We start from the raw sequence: 21,647 nt of genomic DNA, 5'->3' as shown, positions 1-21,647 counted from the left end.
GGTGTCAGTACTGTTTCACAACAGCCATTCTAGAAGTCACTAGAAACTGGGGTGCTCCACAGCACTCACAGCTAACTGCCAGGAAGGAACATGAAAGTCCAATCTTCACAAGGAAAGTAAGAAACTTTGTTTCCAGCACCCCAAAGCTGAGCCAGCCACACCCATGCTCTGCCAGCCAGCCCTGGGGAGGGCCCTGACCCCCATCGAGCATTACTCACCATCTGATAACACCTCATACGCTTCAGCTACTTGTTTAAATTTTCTCTCTGCTTCTTCTTTATTCTCAGGATTTTTATCTGGATGCCACTTCAGTGCCAGTTTCCGATATCTTGAAAAGAGTAAAATGGTCTTGATCACATCCAAAGCCCAAAACCCAATGGCCTTTGAATCATCACTAAGCAAGAAAGAGGCTTCAGAGCTGCAAACTAGTGCGATTAGTATCAGTTTCAACTGTAAATCTCCCTTTCCCCAAGAATGAAGCAATTTCTAAAATCCAGATAGCAGAATACAAGACAACCTCCAGACAAGGAAAAATGTTACAATGTTTAAGGACCAAAGTGTGCACAGTGTGAACTCACTGTGATAAGGCTGAGAACGGACTATACGCAGGCCGCCTTGGTAACTGTGCAGAAAGGATTCAACATGACTGCCCTCATCCTTATGTCCACATGGCCCCACCTGCCCATTAATTCACACATCAGTGTGGCAAAGGTGGGCCATGGACCACAGCAGTCAAGTATCCCAGCATCTTTCACAAAGCATCCCCTATTCCAGATTCAAGATTCAGTTAAAGATTCTGTGACCAAGGTTTCAATTAGCCTAACAATCACATGCTTTTTAAATACCAAAAAATCCTTTCTTCTAAGTAGCTAAACGTAAGATGCATACATTTAAGAAGGAGGACAGTACAAGGGGAGGGGGTGTGCCCCTCAAAATCTAAGACTAGAATAAGAACCTGACAGTCCTTTTAACATGTGGCAAGTTATTCACGTAAGGCTGCTGAGGTTCAATTTAATTTCACCATTTCAATCAAAAACCTTGATTTATCAAAATCTGATTAAAGCTGAACTCTATAATGCTGAAACGGTACTTTCTTCTTATATCGCTGTAGACCTAAACATGCAGTGGCAGACCAAAAGCCCTGTAGTGCTACAAACCCTCCATAAAAAATGACACACCACATCAAAGACTAACGAGAAACAACAACTGGTTTGCACTAGTCTTGTGCCACATGACGATGTTCTGATCAACAATGGACGGCATATACCACAGTGGTCCCATAAGATTAGTTCCAATCCAGCCTAGATGTGTAGTAGGCTATACCATGTAGGTTTGTGTAAGTACTGTAGGAAAGAAAGAAATGTTCCTCTGCCTTTCTAGGTTCTTCCGGCTGGTCTACGAATTCAACTGACATGAGACAAATTAACAGGAGAAAAAACAAACAAAAGTTTAATAACATGTATAAATAGGAGAAACCCAGGAAAACCGAGTAACTCCTCAAAACGGCCAAAGCCTTCACCTCAAATACCATCCTCAGCTAAAGACAAAAGAAGATGCTGGGTGTGGGGAGGGTCAGGGACTTCGAAGGGAAGGAAGGAATCCACAGGTAGGTGAAAAGGAGCACACATTCAGAAAACTGCTTGGCCACACAGAAACAAGAACACAGAGAGAAGCCAACAAACAGGCTTTTCTAGGCGCCTCCCTGTCTACCACCTGGTTTAAGTGATGCTAAGGTGACAGCTCACTTCCTGAGACAGGTGTTTTAATCTGAATTCTTTTACGCTTCTAAGGAAGAAGTAACTGAGTCTGTTTCTTACAAATCACCAGCCTAAAACAAAACAATCCTCATGTTAAAGAGTCACATTTCGGGGTGGCAAATTTTGTTTCCCTTCTGTATACTCTTGCTGTTCACACAACGACAAAATCACCTAATGACACACTTATCAGAACACATACCCCTCATAAAGTGATGCGTGACTGTAGGATGCTCATATGAAAACAAAGAAACGGGTGAGAATCCAGGAAAAGTTAACTGTATATGCCTGTGAAAGACTACTAAAATTTTTTATATTCAAAGCATAATACAACAGTAAAATACACTAAGTGTAAGGAGCCTAGAATGTCTTTCAGTGTTGACCCTCAGACTACAGTTTGGCTTTACACCCTAGTACATTAGCAACGTGGAGGGAAGGGAATCACTCAGATGGCCTGTGATGCAAACACAGTAAGATTGTAGGTTTCTCAGAAATGGGGAGGGAGGTGACAGCCACACACTGTTAGTCTTCAAACAAAAGTTTTTCTGGTTGCACATGAACAAAGCCTGGAGTCCACAAGATGGACTGTTGTAGGAACATGCACCACCCACAGCTGCCATTTTACTCATTAAAAACCAACAGGGCTGGGGCCGGCCTGGTGGTGCAGCAGTTAAGTTCGCACGTTCCGCTTTGGCGGCCTGAGGTTCACCAGTTCGGATCCCGGGTGTGGACATGGCACCGCTTGGCAAGCCAGGCTGTGGTAGGTGTCCCACATATAAAGTAGAGGAAGATGGGCACGGATGTTAGCTCAGGGCCAGTCTTCCTCGGCAAAAAGAGGAGGATTGGAGGCAGATGTTAGCTCAGGGCTAATCTTCCTCAAAAAAAAAAAAAATGGCTGAATCTGGTCTGACTCAATATTTATTCAACCACACACTCAGTAGGAAAATCTTGTTCCTTTATAAGGTGATAACACTTTCTAAATTCACACTTCAAAGTCATCCTGGAGATAAGTGCTCAACCCATGTTCCCACAAGTAACTAAAGCCAGTCTACTTTCTAATTGTGTCTAGCGTAACGAAGGCATGTTTTTCCATCAGGTAATAGAAGTACTGTGCACATATTATGTTTGTTCAAGAACAGTACAGTGTTTCCAACTGCACCAAGCTATTACGGGCTGTGAACTGTGACCGGGTGTGAGGAATCCCACAGCCCACTGGTGACAGCTCTGAGCACTTCCTCTGAGGCACTTTCTCGGCCTGCCTGCTCTCACCTGAACGGGCTGCTCCTACTCAGTTTCTTGGCCAAGATTTGACACAGGGATGTTCTGCAAGTAGCTTCAGTTATGCCCAACATAGCAGTCAACCTGCTATGTTGTTTGGCACTTGTAAATGAATTATTTGGTTCAACAATCCTTAATTTCCATCTGCAGACCTACTAAGTCTAGTAGCATAGGCTTCATTATGCATTAATCAAAAAGTTGGTTCCTACAACACAAACTGAAACCTAACTTCCAATCGTTCCAGGTTTACTTAGTCTGACTACGCTAAAAATCTATCAAACCTATTTAATGACATTTTTTGCTATACGTTAATGTCAAATGAATCAAGTAGATCCAGTTCACCTTGAGAGCCACCCATGACCTAAGACCGACACCTCACATGGGTCAGGCCCTGGTCACAAGGTGCAAGTAGGACAGACTTCAACGTGGGCCAGAATGGGTTCTAATAGTGCAAGCTGTGACCGTGCAATGGGGATTTTCAAGCAACCATACCAAGAATGTTATGGCACCATACTCTAAGAATGCCACGTCAACTCCATTTCAAAGCCCAACGTCAAAGTTCTTTGGGATTATCTCACATCCTCAGTAAGTTTTTGATCTACTTTCAGCAGAAATGGAATCCATTGTCCCAAGGCAAAGTAACAGAGGAAACCAGGTGACCTTCTCACTCCCAAATGATAAGTTATGGGCTGGGCCCAGGTCTGAGAAAGCAAAAGCTAATTTGTTACCTGCTCTGTTTAAAGCTAAAATTAAACTGCAGCATTCAAAGACTGTTATACTACATTAAACACTATTTTAATAGGCAATAATATATAAAGTTATACTACCCAATTGTCAGTGTTCAACTGCACAGATTTATTATTTCAGAAATACAATTACTTACGCCTTTTTAATATCCTCGGCTGAGGCATGTCTCTGCACGCCTAGAACTTCATAGTAGTCCACCATGTTTTAACAGGCTGTTGGAACAAGTCCTGCAAATAGAAATCTGTGGTCAATTACAAGACTGCCAAGGTTGAGCTCCTCATGGGGGTGGGAACAGAGCAGGAGAGGGAGGGAGGCAGTCACCTCACCCCAGCACTAACCACTGCCTGTCGGGCTGGGTCCTTGTCTGAGAACTGATTCCAAGACTCATGCCCTAAGACCCTTCTCGACATAGAAAAAAAGCTCTGAAATAGCCTAATAATAGCCTAAACTAAATAAAAGTAACAGGTGACTCTGAGGCAGAGACTCGGTGCCCACTTGACCACCAGCTGACAGGCCCTTTGTGAGGATCTTGTTTTCCTGACACGGGCCGTGCTCAGGGAGCTTCTGTTACCTCCCTCCTTCGGTGCATTCCTGTGCCAGGCATTGAGCAAGACTGTGGGGCCACCAGGATGAACACAGTGTCCCTGCCCTGGCAAACACAACAGGGAAACCTCACAAAGACACCTTCCACAGTTCTGCAGCTCCTGCTAGGGACTAGCCAATGTCCTCGCACACATCCCCTGGGAGAGAAAAAGGAAATGTCTTTGACCACAGGGCTATTAGTGTAACTTTACCCTCTGGCTTCAAACTCCTGTCCATCTACCAAAACAACATATTATTGCCCTGTCATCAATACTAATTAGAAGGTATCCCTAGATATCACGCCTCCAGTGGAAAACCAGCAGCAGAGATTTGATTCACCTGCAGCAGGTTATTCAGGTCACTTAACAGGGCAGGACAATGAAACTCCCTTCTTCTACCCCCTCTAATGGGACTTAGCCTCAGGTCCTACAAACCAAACAGGAACTACACACATGCGCTGCTTCTTTAAGGTGTGAAATCTAATGAATTCTTTAAATTTGACTAGCTAAATCATTTCATCAAACCAGTGACCAAAAACTTACAAAAAGCAGGTCTACTCCCCACAACAGTACAAAATAACTTCACCCAATAAAGCAAGTTCTTCTGTCAAGCCACTTTGCCCAAAACTGAAGCCAGGTTTTCCATAGCATTCCTAGAAACCCTAGTAGCATATTTTCAAAATACTCTGATTGTAAATGAATAAATGAGATCATTAACTTTTCTACGGCCATGTTGCTGAGGCTGAAAATGCTATGGTTAAATAATGCCACAACTAGGAATTATTCCATTTCTCAAAACAAGATGCAGTTGTATTATATTTCTACTTTCCAACGTTGGCAACAACCCATGATTAAAACAAAAACTATCTCTAAGTTTCATGTGTTATCCAAAAGTGTGCTTTACATCACCTGGCTTTTACAAAAGATCTGCGTTAGTACATGTTTTCATTAACAGAAAGAAATCCAAAGAGCATTTTCATTTTTGCGACAACAGCATTCAGCATACTATTGTATTTCGAGCCTTCACATCAGCCACTGAACCAAGGCGGGCAGACACAGAAGGTCTACACGTTATCGACCTGACTGCCCTGATGGATTCAGATGATGATGATGAATCATGTTAATAGATGAACCTCTTTCTCTCTATCGTACACACACCCCAGTCTCCCACCACGCCAACCTCCAATGACTCACACTAACTAACATACCACCATCACCACCACCTCTCAGCCTTCCAGTGTGCTCGCTGTCTTCCTGGTTCTGGTAAGTGAAACTACACAGTACAGACATTATTTCTACTTTATTTAGTCTGTGTATTTACCATGTCATTCCTGCTTTTACTCTATGTTAGTGTTATTTTAGGTTTTATGTGTTATTTGCTATGATCTGGCAGGTTACTTTCAGGGCTGTGAATACTAAAAAATTTTCCCACAGTATCACTCTCCGCTTCAGTGGCCCAGGGTTTCGCCGGTTGGAACCCTGGGCGTGGACATACCACCATTCATCAAGCCGTGCTGAGGTAGCATCCCACATGCCACAACTAGAAGGACCCACAACTAAAAAGACACAACAATGTACCGGGGGTCTTTGGGGAGAAAAAGGAAAAATTAAATCTTTAAAGCACAGCATGGTGATTATAGTCAACGATGATGCATTATATCCTTCAGAGCTAAGGGACTAGATCTAAATGTTCTCACCACAGAAAAGAAATAATAATTATGTGATGTGATAGAGGTGTTAGCTAACGTGGTGGCAATCATACTGCAACATATAAATGTCTCAAATCAACACTGCAATATATAAAAGTATAAATGTCTAAAATCAATTGTATCTCAATTTAAAAAAATAAAATTTAAAAAACAAAACATAACCTTATCAGATGAGAGGGGAGCACAGGGATCCTTTTATGAAAAAGCATAAAACAGGAGATGTAAAAACATTTTAATTTCAGTAAAACACAGCAGGCACAATTCTAAGTATTCTACAACCATTCATTTAACTCAAATACTTCAGTAAACACAATAACTGTAAATGCGATGTAAATGAATTAAGATCAAAGATATTCTAAAACTGAATGTTTTACTTTTCCAGCTTTATCATACAACTTGACATAGAACATTGTCTAAGTTTAAGGTGTATATCATGCACCTTAATTTCATTAAAATTGACTTTTTAAAAAAGCCACACTGTTACTAAGAGAGAGAAAAATTCAAATTCATGGGACAGGAAACACGTACAAAGTAAACATAAGAAAGCTTGTGTAGGGGCCAGCCCAGTGGTGTAGTGGTTAAATTCACCAGTTCCACTACGGCAGCCCAGGGTTCACAGGTTCAGATCCTGGGTGCACACCCAGCACGGCTCATCAAGCCATGCTGTGGTGGCATCCCACATAGAGGAAGAAGATTGGCACAGATGTCAGCTCCATGACAATCTTCCTCAAGTAAAAAGAGGATTGGCAACAGATGTTAGCTCAGGGCCAATCTTCCTCACAAAAAAAAAGAAAGCTTGTGCAGCAACATGACCCTCAGGAAGAGTACAAAGGAATACGAGCATTATCATGAACAATGACTTCACAAGGATAAAATATGGAATTCTGAATGCAACATGGCCTCAAAAACATCCAAATCAGAAACAGTATTACAAGGTAAAAAGGAAACACCGAGGATGCCAGGGTGGGAGGTAACGGGGAGTTACTGTTTAATGGGTACAGAATTTCGATGTGGGAGGATAAAAATTTTCTGTGATGGATGGTGGTGGTGGACACACAACAATGTAAATGTACTTAATGCCACTGAACTGAACTCCAGGGTACATTTTATGTTACGTAAAAACATAAGTTATATTGAAAGTTATACATAAAAGCTTTTTAAAGATTGGCACCTGAGCTAACAACTATTGCCAATCTATTTTTTTTCTTTCTGCTTTTTCTCCCAAAATCCCCTCAGTACATAGTTGTACATTTTAGTTGTGGGTCCTTCCAGTTGTGGCACGTGGGATGCCACCTCAACGTGGCCTGATGACTGGTGCCATGTCCGCGCCCAGGATCCAAACCAGCGAAACCCTGGGCCGCTGCAGTGCAGCGGAGCTCACGAACTTAACCACTCAGCCACGGGGCCAGGCCCCATAAAAGCTTTTTAAAAGTTTGTATATATGTTACACGTTAAAAGTTTTGTTGTTTATGTTTTTATAAATAAAAACATTTTTTTAAAAGATACATTCACAATCATATCATTAAGCAGACTGAAAATTAAGTTTGCCAGATTTGAGCACATTTAAGAAACTTGGTGTAATGGACGTAAAATAGGGCCCTGCAGGTAACAATTAAGAAAATTCATGTTCTTACCAAGCACATGCACACAAGGTCAAGCATACTTAAACACCTAAGTTCTGGAACACTTACAAAAGCAATGGAATCAAAATAGAAAACTATCACAAAACCACAAAGAAACAACTGTGGAAAGAAAACTCGTGTTTTTAAGAAAGCCCTTGGGTCACAGAAATCATAAAGGAAACCAAGAAGTATTTAGATGAACCTGAACTACGTATCAACTTCACCAACTGACCAAAGTGAACTTTGGAAAGCAATGTACAACCTTAAATACATTAATAAAAGCTCCAGATAGGGCCAGCCCAGTGGCGCAGCAGTTCAGTTCACACGTTCTCCTTCAGCGGCCCGGGGTTCACCAGTTCGGATCCTGGATGCGGACCTATGCAACCTAAGTCATGCTGTGGCAGGCGTATAAAGAGGAGAAGATGATGGGCACAGATGTTAGCTCAGGGTTAATCTTCCTCAAAAGAAGAAAAAAAAGCTCTAGATGGTAGCAGTTAGGAATGCAGAACAGACTATAACCAGATTTCGCATTTAGAACATCAATATGTATTTTTCTCAAACAGATTCCCAGCACTTTTTAAAAGAATTACAAATTAGGGGGAGAAAAACTATATGGTTATTATTTTCTTGTAATTCTTCCAACTTAACATCAAAATCCAATCAGCTGTGCTACATACATAACAAAGATAAACTATTAACTGGAGGATGGACCTGAGGGTACATGGTTATTCATTGTACAGTGCTTTCAACTGCTTGAGTATGTTCGCCATAAAATATTAGGGAAATTGTTTTAAATGCAATCAGTTACAAAATATGGGAGTGAACACTCAATTACAAAAGTTTCCTCACTGGTAACTACAGCATTGGAAGAGCATTGGTTGGCTGGTGAGAGGCAAGTTCAGCCTGGAAATTACTACCCACACAAGAGTTGGCTGATTCTCAAGATCAAGGAGCATAGTAGGGGCCGGCCCAGTGGCCAAGTGGTTAAGTTCGTGCACTCCGCTTCAGTGGCCCAGGGTTTCACCAGTTCGGATCCTGGGCGCAGACGTGGTACTGCTCATCAAGCCATGCTGAGGTGGCATCCCACATGCCACAACTGGAAGGACCCACAACTGAAGATACACAGCTATGTGTGTGTGGGGGGGGGGGCCCGCAGGGGGAGTGGGGGGGGGGGGGGGCTTTGGGGAGAATAAAATCTTTAAAAAAAAAAAAAAAGGGCATAGTAACCTTCCAACTTCAGGAACTAAAACCTGACTATGGACCACAACACAGCAAGAGCAGCCAGGAAGCAGGAGAAAAACCAGCACCCTTTCAGCTCTATTTCAAAGGGCTACTAATTAAGTATGCAAGGTTATTTTCACTTTTGAGCTCCAGCTGCTGCTGCACAGATCTGTGGGGACACTTTAGCAGTGCGTAGCAGTGACAGAACACAGGGGAAACTATGCCAGTCCATCGTTCCCAACAGAACAAGGGGAGAAATCTCAGGATGAAGCTCCCAATTCCTAACGGTTGAACCACTACCTGAGCCATATGTGGCCAGAGGTGATCGGTGGGTCAGATGCCACTGCTTACACATCTTTGCTACCAATTCAAAGCATACGTTCTCATAAATCCATACAGTTTGTCCTGTATTTGCACTAATGTGCCTGTGTTTGTGCAAATGACGTGGCAGAAAGATCCTCAACGCAGTTAGTTCAGACAGGGGAGATGAGTTGAAACTCAGGAGGCCATGGTGGTGAATGCTATGATCACTTAACCACCTAAAACTTCCCCCTGGAAGATCTTTCTATGCCACAAGAACAGTCACCACGACGGGGACTGAGGGAATATATGAGCATCATCAAGTAACAGCTCCTGGAATGGTGGCTGCTTTCGTCTCTTTCTAAATGAAGACTACCCCATGAAGAAAGCTCAGAGGAGATCCATCATCTGAAGAACAGTCCAAAACCTCACCCTCTACCATCTCTTTTGCAAAAACTGTTCATACTTACCACCTTCTCTACTCCCTCTTCCAGTCCTGTCCTGCTCTCATCCACCACTTGAAACTTACTTTTTTTTTTTAAGATTTTATTTTTCCTTCTTCTACCCGAAGCCCCCCAGTACATAGATGTATATTCTAGTTGTGGGTCCTTCTAGTCGTGGCATGTGGGATGCCACCTCAGCATGGCTTGATGAGCGGTACCATGTCCGCGCCCAGGATCCAAACCGGCGAAACCCTGGGCCACCAAAGCGGAGCGAGCGAACTTAAACCACTCGGCCATGGGGCCGGCCCCATGAAACTTACTCTTGTTTAAGGTCAAAAGGAAAAGCCTCCCATGCTAACATCCAATAGACATTTTCAGGGCTCACGCTATTTGACTTTCCAAAACCCTAAACATACTTGGGCTTTCTGGTCACATCAGCTTCTGATTTGTTTTCTGTATGCCAACTTGCCCCCCTCAACTAGACCTGTGAATAATAATGGGAAAGCTAGGGGCTCAAAGCCCTCTTCCCATCCTACCTTGCTTTCATCTCCTCCCATTATTTAAATACCATTTATTTAGCAATGATTCCCAAATTTAAGCTCTAATTCTAGGTCTCTCTTCGGCACTTCAGACACAAATAGACAGATGGCTGCCTGACACAGCCACTTGGACGTCTGACAGACATCCCAAATAGAACATGACCAAATTTAACTCCTGATCCTCCCCTCTCCCCAACACCTGGTCTTTCTCTAGTGAATTCTACCTTGAGCTCTCAAGCTGCTTGACTGGAAACTTCCACTGTCACCAACATCACTACATACCCGCATACACACAAGAAATTAATCCAGTTTTGCCTGGTCTATCTGCAAAATATGTCAAACCCATTCACTTTTTTCTCCATCTTCATTCAACGGCACCAGCATCTCTTACCCTGAAATGCTGTGGGATTCTCCTAATTTATTCAAGCCCTCACTTCTCACAGCCAAGGTAAGCTTGTAAATATGCAGATGCTATCACAACAGATACAATACCGTGTCCAGCACCAGACAAAACCAGCTACGAAAGACACTGTTGGCTCCACTGGGATTAGACGGAAGGAAAAATTACTGTACTGGCTATAGGTTCAGGGCAGGGAAGTGCAAGATGTGCCTGGGACATGCAGTCAAGCAAGAAAGTAAAGAAACGAGCAAAAAAATGATAGGTCTTGTCAAGAAAAACAAGGAATTACTGCAGAACTGTACCAGCATGGAGATGACTGACAATAAATGACAACTAAATGCTATCTGGACTCCTGGACTAGTGTGTGGAGCAGTTAAAGGACATTAGCGGAAAAACTGCTGGGATGCAAATACAGGCTGTAGTTAACAGTACTGTACCAACGTTAATTTCTGAGTTTTGAAAAATGTACTGTGGGGCCGGCCCGTGGCCAACTGGTTAAGTTCGTGCACTCAGCTTCAGCAGCCCGGGGTTTCACCAGTCTGGATCCTAGGCACGGACATGGTACCACTCATCAAGCCATGCTGAGGTGGCGTCCCACATGCCACAACTAGAAGGACCCACAACTAGAGTATACAACTATGTAGGGGGGGATTTGGGAAGAAAAAAGCAGGAGAAAAAAAGAAGATTGGCAACAGTTGTTAGCTCAGGTGCCACTCTTTAAAAAAAATTAACAAATTTTAAACTCAAAAATTGCTCTGTAAAGACAATAAAGTGAAAATATCCTAAGGTCTAGAAATAGAGATCCAAAGGTACTGAGGACCTTGGACATCGAAGAAACCTGAAAGTGGGCTTAAGTACTGATATCACAACCACCATGTAGTGTTTGTCACATTCATTTCTCATCGCTTCAGAGTAATTAGAGATAAAAGAAACAATTTAAAACTTGACAAAATCCACAAAGATTAACTGCATTCAAATTATTTATGATTAACCCCAGAGCTTAACACAAAATAAAAGGCCACCTATACATTTATATCAGTAACTTCCCTACAGAACTATTTCTAAATATAAACACCATGTTTTTTAAAAAACTGATAAATTTATACACTAAATGTCCAACTGATTGTATAGTATCAGATGATAAAAGCAGCCAGAAAATTTAGAAATATGACCCTATTCCAAAATAATTTTAAGTAACTGCTGCTGAACCAGAAGATGCACAAGGAGGTATAAACCAGCATTATTTTATACACAAAGACTACTTCCCCAGTCACAAACTAAGTTGAATCTTTAACAATCTTTCTAAAGCATCAAATATAGGCACTTATTTTCAAAAAGATGCCATCTGTGCAAACAATGCATTTTATTTTATTTTTTTTTAAAGATTTTATTTTTTCCTCTTTCTCCCCAAAGCCCCCCGGTACATAGTTGTATATTCTTCACTGTGGGTCCTTCTAGTTGTGGCATGTGGGATGCTGCCTCAGCGTGGTTTGATGAGCAGTGCCATGTCCATGCCCAGGATTCGAACCAACAAAACACTGGGCCACCTGCAGCGGAGCGCGCGAACTTAACCACTCGGCCACAGGGCCAGCCCCGCAAACAATGCATTTTAAATGGCCTTCACCTACCTAAGAATAGCCGACCCTCCTTGCTTCCCAGCTAAAACTGCAGGTGTAAGCCTGTGAGGATGAGTGAGAACTAGCTCTTCAGTTCTCACCTAGGACTTAGCACTACAGACACCCACACACAGAAAGAGAGCCCAAGAGACAGCCTCTTGACCTACATTCCTCTCCTGATCGCACATGTTCAATGGACGTTACAGGGGATAGATAATACCAGCACATGGGCACTCAGAGGGACTCAGAAGCCGACTCGATTTGCCTTCCCTTCTCAAGGGTACCCAGATCAAGGGAGCAACACGGCTCCCTCCTCACAGCCTCCCACTATCTGCAGGCACTACCAGGAAAAAGTGGCTTCTCTCTTGCACCCAGAAGCCAATGCCTGTTCCCCTCAGCACGCTGAAAACTAACGCAGGAATCAAAGGAAGTGATTTCTATGACGGAACAATACACGAAAGAGCAGACACATAAACACAGGTGTCCACAAGGACTTCAGGCAGGAGGGAACTGCACTCGGAAAACACCTTCTAAAATGCACTGTCCAATATAGTATCTGCTAGTCAGATGCAGCCATTTAAATGTGAACTTATTAAAACGAAATATAGGGGCTGGCCCCATGCCCGAGCGGTTAAGTTCGAGCGCTCTGCTTCGGGGGCCCAGGGCTTCACTGGTTTGGATCCTGGGCGCAGAGCTGGCACTGCTCATCAAGCCATGCTGAGGCAGTGTCCCACATGCCACAGCTAGAAGGACTCACAACTAAAAATATACAACTGGCACATACACTACAACACTACAAAACACGCAAGTTGAGATTGCAACTGGAACCCCAGCGACCGCAGGACTCACCCCTGGGCGGAGCTCATCCAATAGTTAAGTCAAGGGTGCCAGAATCAATCCCTAAAGTCTAACTTTTATAAACTTACAAGTTTCATACTTAAAATGGTAAACTCAACGAAGCATTTACTTTCCCTCCTCCTGAAACATCCATAAAAGATTTTCCTTAAAAATACAAAAACAGACGTCTGGTTTCTAGTCCCGCACGTAAGGAACTATGACGTCACCCCTCCATCCTAATAAGCAGAAGGTGAACAAACTGAAAACTTGACAAGTCGTCTTAGATCTGTCACAGAAGTGAGGTCTGCCCCCCGAAACTGAGAGACACTTCAGCAGATAGAGAGAATCACAACTTGCCAGAGCAAAAGAAACCTCGGCGAAAGAACCAATACCAGGACAGGAAACTTGAACTGCAACTGACAAATTGCTGGCAGCTTGGAGTGGACAAGTCGGAGCGTTAACAACACATTTTTGTGAGTTTTACCTCCAGGGGCTCTATCAGGTCCCCACAGTAAATATTTGAGAAAAACGTGCTTGCCGAGGAGAAAAGGAACCATTTAGAAATACTAGAACATTTTGTTCTTAACAAGGTCTGCCCTCAGGGGAAACTCTTTTATCAGAGCCTAACCCACGTGAGGGCAGAGGAACACCCAACTCCAGTCCCCCAGCCATCCTGTCCCACCAGGAGAGAGGAGGGGAACTGGGAAGTACTAGTGAAGTTGGCAGTCCAGACGCACAAGCTCCGTAAAAGACTGAGACCTACTCACAGGACTACAGAAAGCCCCCCAACACACACTTCTCCTCACCTCCACATTCCTGAGGGGTCCTTACAGCAGTTCCTTTTACCCAGTACATCACATCCACCATCTTTAACAAAAAATTACAAGGCATACTAAAACGCAAAAAGCAGTTTGAAGAGACTGAGCAAGCATTGGAACCAGTCAGATATGGCAGGAAGGGTGGAACTACCACACAAAGAATTTTTTAAAACTACAATTAATACGCTAACAGCTTTAACGGAAAAAGCAGGCCACATGCAAGAATAGACGGATAACGTAAGAGATGGAAATTCTAAGAAAGCATCAAAAAGAAATGCTAGAGATCAAAAACACTAACAGACATGGGAAATGTCACTGGTGAGCTTATTAGTAGACTGGACAGGGCTGAGGAATCGAACAACAGAAACTTTGAAACTGAAAACAGAATATCCAAGAGCTGCTGGCCAACTACAAAAGATGTAATACACACGTAATGGAAATACCAGAAGAAAAGAAGCAACACTCCAAAGCATAAATGAACCTTAAAGCAATTTGAAGCAGTAATGATTGAGAATTTCCCTCAAATTAATGTCAGACACCAAACCACACATTCAGGAAGATCAGAGCACACCAAGCAGGATAAAGGCCAAACAAACTACACCTAGGCATATCATATTCAAACTTTAGAAAATCAAAGAAAAAAATCTTAAAAGAAGCCAGAGGAAAAAACACCTTACCTATAGGAAAGTAAAGATAAGAATTCCATCCATGCAAGTTAGAGTGGAGTAAAACGTTGTAGTGTTGGTGTGGGGGGAACCCCACCAACCTAGAATTCTGTACCCTGCAAAATTATCCTTCAACAGTGAAGAACAAATTGGGGCCGGCCCCATGGCCTACTGGTTAAGCTTAGTGCACTCTGCTTTGGCAGCCCAGGTTTGGTTCCTGGGCACAGACCTACACCACTCGGCGGCAGACATGCTGTGGCTGCAACCCACATACAAAACAGGAAGATTGGCACAGATGCTAGCTCAGGGTGAATCTTCCTCAAGCAAAAGAGGATTGGCAACAGATGTTAGCTCAGGGAGAATCTTCTTCAGCCAAAAAAAAAGTTAAGAATAGAGACTTTCTCTGGTAAACAAAGCTGAGGAAATTTGTTGCCAGCAGATCTGCCCTGCAAGAAATGTTAACAGTTCTTCAGAGAAAAGGAAAATGATATAGGTGAGAAACTCAGATCTACAAAGAACAGAGAAAGAACAAGTGTCCGTAAAATAAAAACTTATTTTTCTTATTCCTAACTGATCTGATAATTCATTCAAATAATAACAACACATTTGATTATATAAGCTTATGTGACTACATATGCTTATGTGAGTGAAATGAATGACAATGATACAAGGGCAGGGAGGGGAGAATTACGAATATCTGTTATTAAAAGGTACTTGCACTACCGATGAAACTGTACAGTGCTATGTGAATGTGCACTTGGATTAGCTGTACGCAGACACTGCAAACTCTAGGGCAACCATTAAAAAGGTAAAAAAAAAAAAAAGCATAACATATGCTAGCTAAGGAGAGGAAAATGGAATCATATAAAATGTTCAATTAAAACCAGTTTCTAAAATTTACCCTTTTTCCCTCAACCTCCATAACCAATCACCTATCAATCACCAGTTACCCACTCTGCCCTGGTTTAGACTCTCACCATCTGTCAGCTACACCACTGCAAAAACAAGTTCCACAACACCCATGAGGCAGACCTGTGCTCTAGCCAAAACCCTTCAATGATTCTTACCATTTAAGATGGTTTTAACCAACCTCTGGTCTGATTTACTTATATGCATATCACCTTTACTCTTTCTTTTGTTTTACACTTTTATAATTTGTTAATGGGCACATTGTAAAATCCATAAAAATCACAAGTTAGAAATGCTAGTTATTTTTACTGCAACAATATGTAACTATTAAAATGAAATAAATTTCTTTAGTGTACTACCAAAAATCATTATATGTGCCACTTGACAGGGAAAACTCAAGACTCCATTCCACAGCATCCAAGGCCATGACCCTGTCTGACTTCATATCCTCCCTGAGGCTATCCTATGTGCAAAGCAGACTCCATCACCTGCCGACTCCAGACAATGCCTCTTGTCTGCACTCTGGCCTACCCTTGCACCTCGCAGGTGCATTCTTCATCCTCATCCCAACTCCAGGTTACCTCCTCTCTTCTGAGGACACACCTCTGTATACCTTTCTTTACACTGGGACTGCATCTTACACACGCCTCCATTAAAACATTGATCAAGTTATCACACCCATCACACATTACACTGGGTTTTTTAACACTTTTTACATCGTAAGCTCCTTGAGGGCAGGACACATGTCATTTTATTTTTAGAGCTCAATAATACAGTCCGCGGTAAATAATGAAGCTTATTGAATTAGTGGGTACACAGAAGAAAGCTTTTAACTACAGAATGTCAGAAAGATACTAATGTTTCTTCATATTCCAATCGGTGAATAAGCCAAAGGCCCATATATTCATCAAGATGCATGTTTAAATGTATATTGTACTCAGTAATGTAAATATTGGTGCAAAAGAGTTTATAATCACTAATTAAATTTTTCAAAGGTTTCACCTTTTTTTTAAAGATTGGCCCCTGAGCTAACATCTGTTGCCAATCTCTTTTTTTTCCTTCTACTTCCCCCCAAAGTCCCCCAGTACACAGTGGTGTATTTTAGTTGTAGGTCCTTCTAGTTGTGGCATGTGGGATGCCACCTCAGCATGGCTTCATGAGTGGCGCTAGGTCCGGGTCCAGGATCCAAAGTGGCGAAACCCTGGGCCGCCACAGCAGAGCCCGTGAACTTCACCACTCGACCCCAGGGCTGGCCCCTCAAAGGTTTCACTTTTGATGGCTTTAGCAAATTAATGAATATTTTGATTGGCTGGTACTGTTCTCTATCCCCTTAGTCTTTCTAACTCTTTTTTGGCAAATAATTCTCTGTCAGGACTAAGGAAGCTGTAACTACCTACTGGCCTGGTGGTCAGCTCTTTGGTCACTATCTGAGTTGTATTTTTATTTTAAGATTTTATTTTTCCTTCTTCTTCCCAAAGCCCCCCAGTACATAGTTGTATATTTTAGTTGTGAGTCCATTTGTGGCACGTGGGACACCGCCTCAGCATGGCTTGATGAGTGGTGCTAGGTCCGCACCCAGGACCCAAACCGGCGAAACCCTGGGCTGCCGAAGCAGAGCACACGAACTTAACCACTGGGCCGTGGGGCCGGCCCCTGAATCTCACCTTTAAAATCATTCTTTCCATGTTCTGCATTCAGCCAAACGATACTACATGTGACTTGAACACACCTATTGCCTACAGAAATAAAATCAACCGCTGAAGTAATGACAGAACTGGAGCTATTTAAATTAGTATCTCTCTCTCTTTTTTTTCTTTTGGTAGAGCATGCAAAGTTGAGTTTGGCAAATAAAACATACATGTGAAATTGGGGGGGCTGGCCCCGTGGCCAAGTGGTTAAGTTTGCATGCTCCACTACGGCAGCCCAGGGTTTTGCTGATTTGGATCCTGGGCGTGGACATGGCACCACTCATCAGGCCACATTGAGGCAGTGTCCCACATGCCACAACTAGAAGGACCCACAACTAAAATATACAACTATGTACTCGGGGGATGTGGGGAGAAAAAGCAGAAAGGAAAAAAAAAAAGAAAAAGAAGATTGGCAATAGTTGTTAGCTCAGGCGCCAATCCTTAAAAAAAAAAAAACTGAAATTAAAAAATATACAATGATAGAATTATGTGACATAAGTGTTAGAAACACTACCATAGTAATCACACTACAATATAAAAATGTACAAAATCAATATGTTGTACACATCAAACTTACACAGTGTTATGTCAATTATATCTCAATACAAAAATAAAAAATAAGAAAAGGGGGCCAGAGGAGTGGCATAGTGGTTAAGTTCATGCACTCCACTTTGGTGGCCCAGAGTTCACAGGTTCGGATCCCAGGCCCAGACTTACACACCATTCATCGAGCCATGCTGTGGCAGCATCCCACAAACAAAACAGAGGAAGACCGGCACAGATGTTAGCTCAGGGACAATCTTCCTCAGCAATAAAATAAATCAATGAATGAATAAAAGAATTCAGGATAGATTATCAAATACATATATATACCTACAAAGACAAAAAAATGTAAAAGCAGAAACGAGCAACGGAATTGTCACATGAAAAATAGATACTAAGTCACATGAAAAATAGATACACTGCAGAAGCCCTTAAACAGCTTGGGAATTTTAAGTACAATTTCAGAAAAAAATTACTATTTACAGGCCATATTTTCCCCTTTTAAAATGAAGTGTTCTGTGTGGTGGAGGGCACGTGTGGTGAACGTACGAATATCCTGACACAGCTGACGTTTGAGCCCTGACCATACCCAGCACTAGTCTGAGCACTAGGTGGACACTGCTGCTGCCCTTATTTCTCCCTGGGGAAGCCTGAGGCCCAGAGCCTCCACATGGTCTAGGGTTACACACGACAGTGGGGAGCAAGATCAGACTCAGGCGCTCCAGCGTGAGCTGCCCTCTTCATCACTGCTGCAAGTAACTCTCTGGGGTAAGCTGTAGAACTTTCTGCATCAAAAAATGTATGTCTCTCTGAAAAAAAAAGACATTGCCTAACTGCCTTCCACATAGGCTGGACCAACATGCATTCTGACTAGTATTATTAGCCTTACGTTTTCCAGCCCTAAGAAACAATTACTACCCTGTCTGATATTTCCAATCCATAAGTGAAGCCTGATCTGTGCTCATGAAGTTAAGCATCTTTTCAGGTTCAAAGGCTATCTGTTAAGTGCTTCCTGTGAACTGCTCATCTATGCCCTTTGCCCATTTTTCTACTGAACTGTTGGCGTTTCCTAATTTTTTTGACCAAATCTTACAAAGGCCTTTATTGGGATCACTGAAAGCCAAGCCTTCTATGTCTTCTATTATTCCCTCTTTTCAATGTGGGGATGCCCACTGGGTGTCATACACTGCTTGGGCTGGAAAAAAGCTTCTACCAACATGACTAAGTGCAACTCAAACTGTGAAATGAGTCAGGGAAAGCACAGAGCAGACACCAGGAACCGAGAGAAGTGCTACTGGCACAGGTGCTCCACAGAAAGGAACAGCATGCACAAATAGAAAACCCCAAAGATGGCTGTCTACCGAGAGAATGACTTCGTATGCACGAAAAAAGGGGAGCATGTCTAAATGAGGATTCCTAGGTCCATTCCAAAAGATGCCATTTCACCCAACAGTATGTTAGCCCGTGAACGTACATTTTAAACAAGCACCTCAGGTGACTCATACAAACATTCATCTACGATGTGAACCCAAAGCTGATGGTCCACTTAGGATAAATTTTGACTGGCCAAGCCAAATTAGCAAAATATTAAAATGTTACTATATACCCTCTATATGCCAGATACTGTGTATTCAATCTAGTCTTCTCCTGTGGTCTAGCAGTTAAGATTCAGCACACTAACCACAGCAGCCCAGGGTTCCCTTCCTGGTCAGGGAACCACACCACCCGTCTGTCGATTGTCCTACTGTGGCAGCTGCGTGTTGCTGTAATGCTGAAAGCTCTGCCACCAGTATTTCAAGTACCAGCAGGGTCACTCATGGTGGACACGTTTCAGCAGAGCTTCCAGACTAGGAAGAAAGACCTGGCCACCCACTTCTGAAAAAACTGGCACGAAAACCCTATGATTAGGAGCAGAGCATTGTCTGATACAGCACTCGAAGGTGAGAGGATGGCGCAGAGAGACTGGGCAGGGTTCCACTCTGCTGTGCACGGGGGGCACTGGGAATCGGAATGAACTCCATGCCACTAACAACAGAAAGTCTTCCCCTGAAAGAGAAGCCTGCACCCACTACAGTGTACCCAAATGAACATGGAGGAGTTCCTCTCTGGAAAGATGAATTCTCACTTCATTAAAACTACGCAGTCCTTCCAATGCAGAAGCAAGTCCTGTGGTCTAAAGCTGTGGATCACCCGAGAAGATAAGCTACTGAAGTACAGAGAAGTTTCTGTCCTCACCATACAACCAGCCACCACCGTGTAATGCGTTCTCTTTTCCCAGTCTGTAGATTAGCAACAATCTGCCATTTCTAACTCCTAGGGGTCCAACCCTGCCCATCCAAGACTCCTACTTTCGCCAAACAGATCTTACAAATACGAAAAATGGGCTGGTTGGTGTATGTACATACACAGTACCCAAGATGCTCCTTCAGGGTGAAGGCTGCTAGTTCAAATACCCACCTCTCTACCACTGCTTGCACTTTTAACCAGTGTACCATTACATCAACATCCCAAAACAGAAGTTCTGCTTCCCAAAGCTAAATCAGCTAGCATATCTCCTGCACAATTACTCTACAACTGAATTATACTGTGATTATGTGCATTTACAAGTTTCACTACTAGAGAGTTCTTCAAGACAGAATTCTAAGTAAAATGAATCTAGATCATTCTTGCTAAGTCTCTCAGATTTCTTTTTTTCTTTTTCTTTTTTTGCTGAGGAAGATTAGCCCTGAGCTAACACCTGTGCCAATCTTCTATTTTGTATGTGGGTCACCGCCCCAGCATGGCTGATAAATGGTGTAGGTCCATGCCCAGTATCTGAACCCATGAACCCAGGCCACTTAAGCAGAGCATGCCAAACTTAATGACTAGGCCACAAGGCCGGCCCGAGATTTTCCTTTTACTACCAAGAGAGAAAAGGTGCAGAGATTTCCCAACAAATCTGCCTTTACTTCCATTCCTGTATATCATTGGAAAGGTACTCTCCAGGTTCCCAAACCTCTGGGTAACCTTCAAAAACTCACTTTATTTACTTTTGACTTTCTGACCAATCTACATGTCATGTTTCTCTAAATACATGGATCAGGGGGTGGCCTCGTGGCCGAGGGGTTAAGTTCACATATTCTGCTTCAGTGGCCCAGGGTTTCACCGGCTTGCATCCTGGGTGCGGACATGGCACCACTCATCAGGCCATGCTGAGGCGGCGTCCCACATGCCACAACTAGAAGGACCCACAACTAAAAATATACAACTATGTACCAGAGAGCTTTGGGGAGAAGGAGGAAAAATAAAATCTTAAAAAAGAAATACACAGATGATTAAATCTCTCTAGTAGAGGCCCCTGAATCAAATACAAACCATCCCATATCAACTGCATGCAAACCAGTATGCAGTAGATGAAATCTCTAGCCACAATGATAACTCTTCTCCAAAATAAAGATGTAAATTAAATGTAACAAAACATCCAGGGACACCACTAAAGCAGTACAAATTTAACCACTACTCCTCAAAAAAAAGAAAGCTTCAGAAATGATCCGTATGGGATAAAGTCAGGATCAGACAGCCTGAGGGCTGGCTCATAGAAAAAGTGGGACCAGAATTGTCTCTCTCAAGATCCTGTTTACCTACAGGGTGCTATGTGACTTCAGAGCCACTGCTTCTCCTCCACGAAACTGCATCCACTATCAGTTTTGACTATAAATAACACAAAATTTCAGCTACTTGAGGTGCTCCGTGATGAGTAAGCTCTAAAAAGTCAAGTTTTATGCACAGTTCACCTTGCCCCTTTTAGTTACAAAGTTATGATTTTAATCATTTTCTAGAGAATTTTTTAGTCATTACACATGCCCTGTGTTCTTAACAGAATTGAGAGAATATATGTGCCCAACATGATCGTTCCAAATATTACCAGCCTTCGAGGCCTGTACAGATTATCCTGAGACAGGTTCAAGCGTGGAGTGTAGACTTAGATATCTCTACAT

At 42.7% G+C, this 21,647-nt stretch overlaps 1 protein-coding gene across 6 annotated transcripts in view; it reads right to left on the bottom strand.

Moving 5' to 3' along the window:
• The window catches only part of DNAJB6 (DnaJ heat shock protein family (Hsp40) member B6), an 89,959-nt gene that overhangs the window by 62,427 nt on the left and 5,885 nt on the right, over positions 1 to 21,647 (bottom strand). For 4 of the 6 annotated variants that reach the window (XM_044765650.2, XM_044765651.2, XM_070516887.1 and 1 more), the window contains exons 2-3: positions 3,916 to 4,006; positions 219 to 328 (exon numbers count right to left, since the gene is read on the bottom strand). In XM_044765650.2, the coding sequence (XP_044621585.2) occupies positions 219 to 328; positions 3,916 to 3,980 (175 nt within the window). In that variant the 5' untranslated portion in view covers positions 3,981 to 4,006. Of the gene's footprint in view, positions 1 to 218; positions 329 to 3,915; positions 4,007 to 4,117; positions 4,235 to 21,647 lie in introns of those variants that run through there. The other 2 variants (XM_070516886.1, XM_070516885.1) reach the window with 2 other exon arrangements.

Source organism: Equus asinus, chromosome 1 (genome assembly GCF_041296235.1).
Source record: "Equus asinus isolate D_3611 breed Donkey chromosome 1, EquAss-T2T_v2, whole genome shotgun sequence".
In the NCBI taxonomy this organism is placed as follows: Eukaryota; Metazoa; Chordata; class Mammalia; order Perissodactyla; family Equidae; genus Equus; species Equus asinus.
The sequence above is the reverse complement of the archived record's forward strand: the minus strand, read 5'-3'. Positions and strand labels throughout refer to the sequence as shown.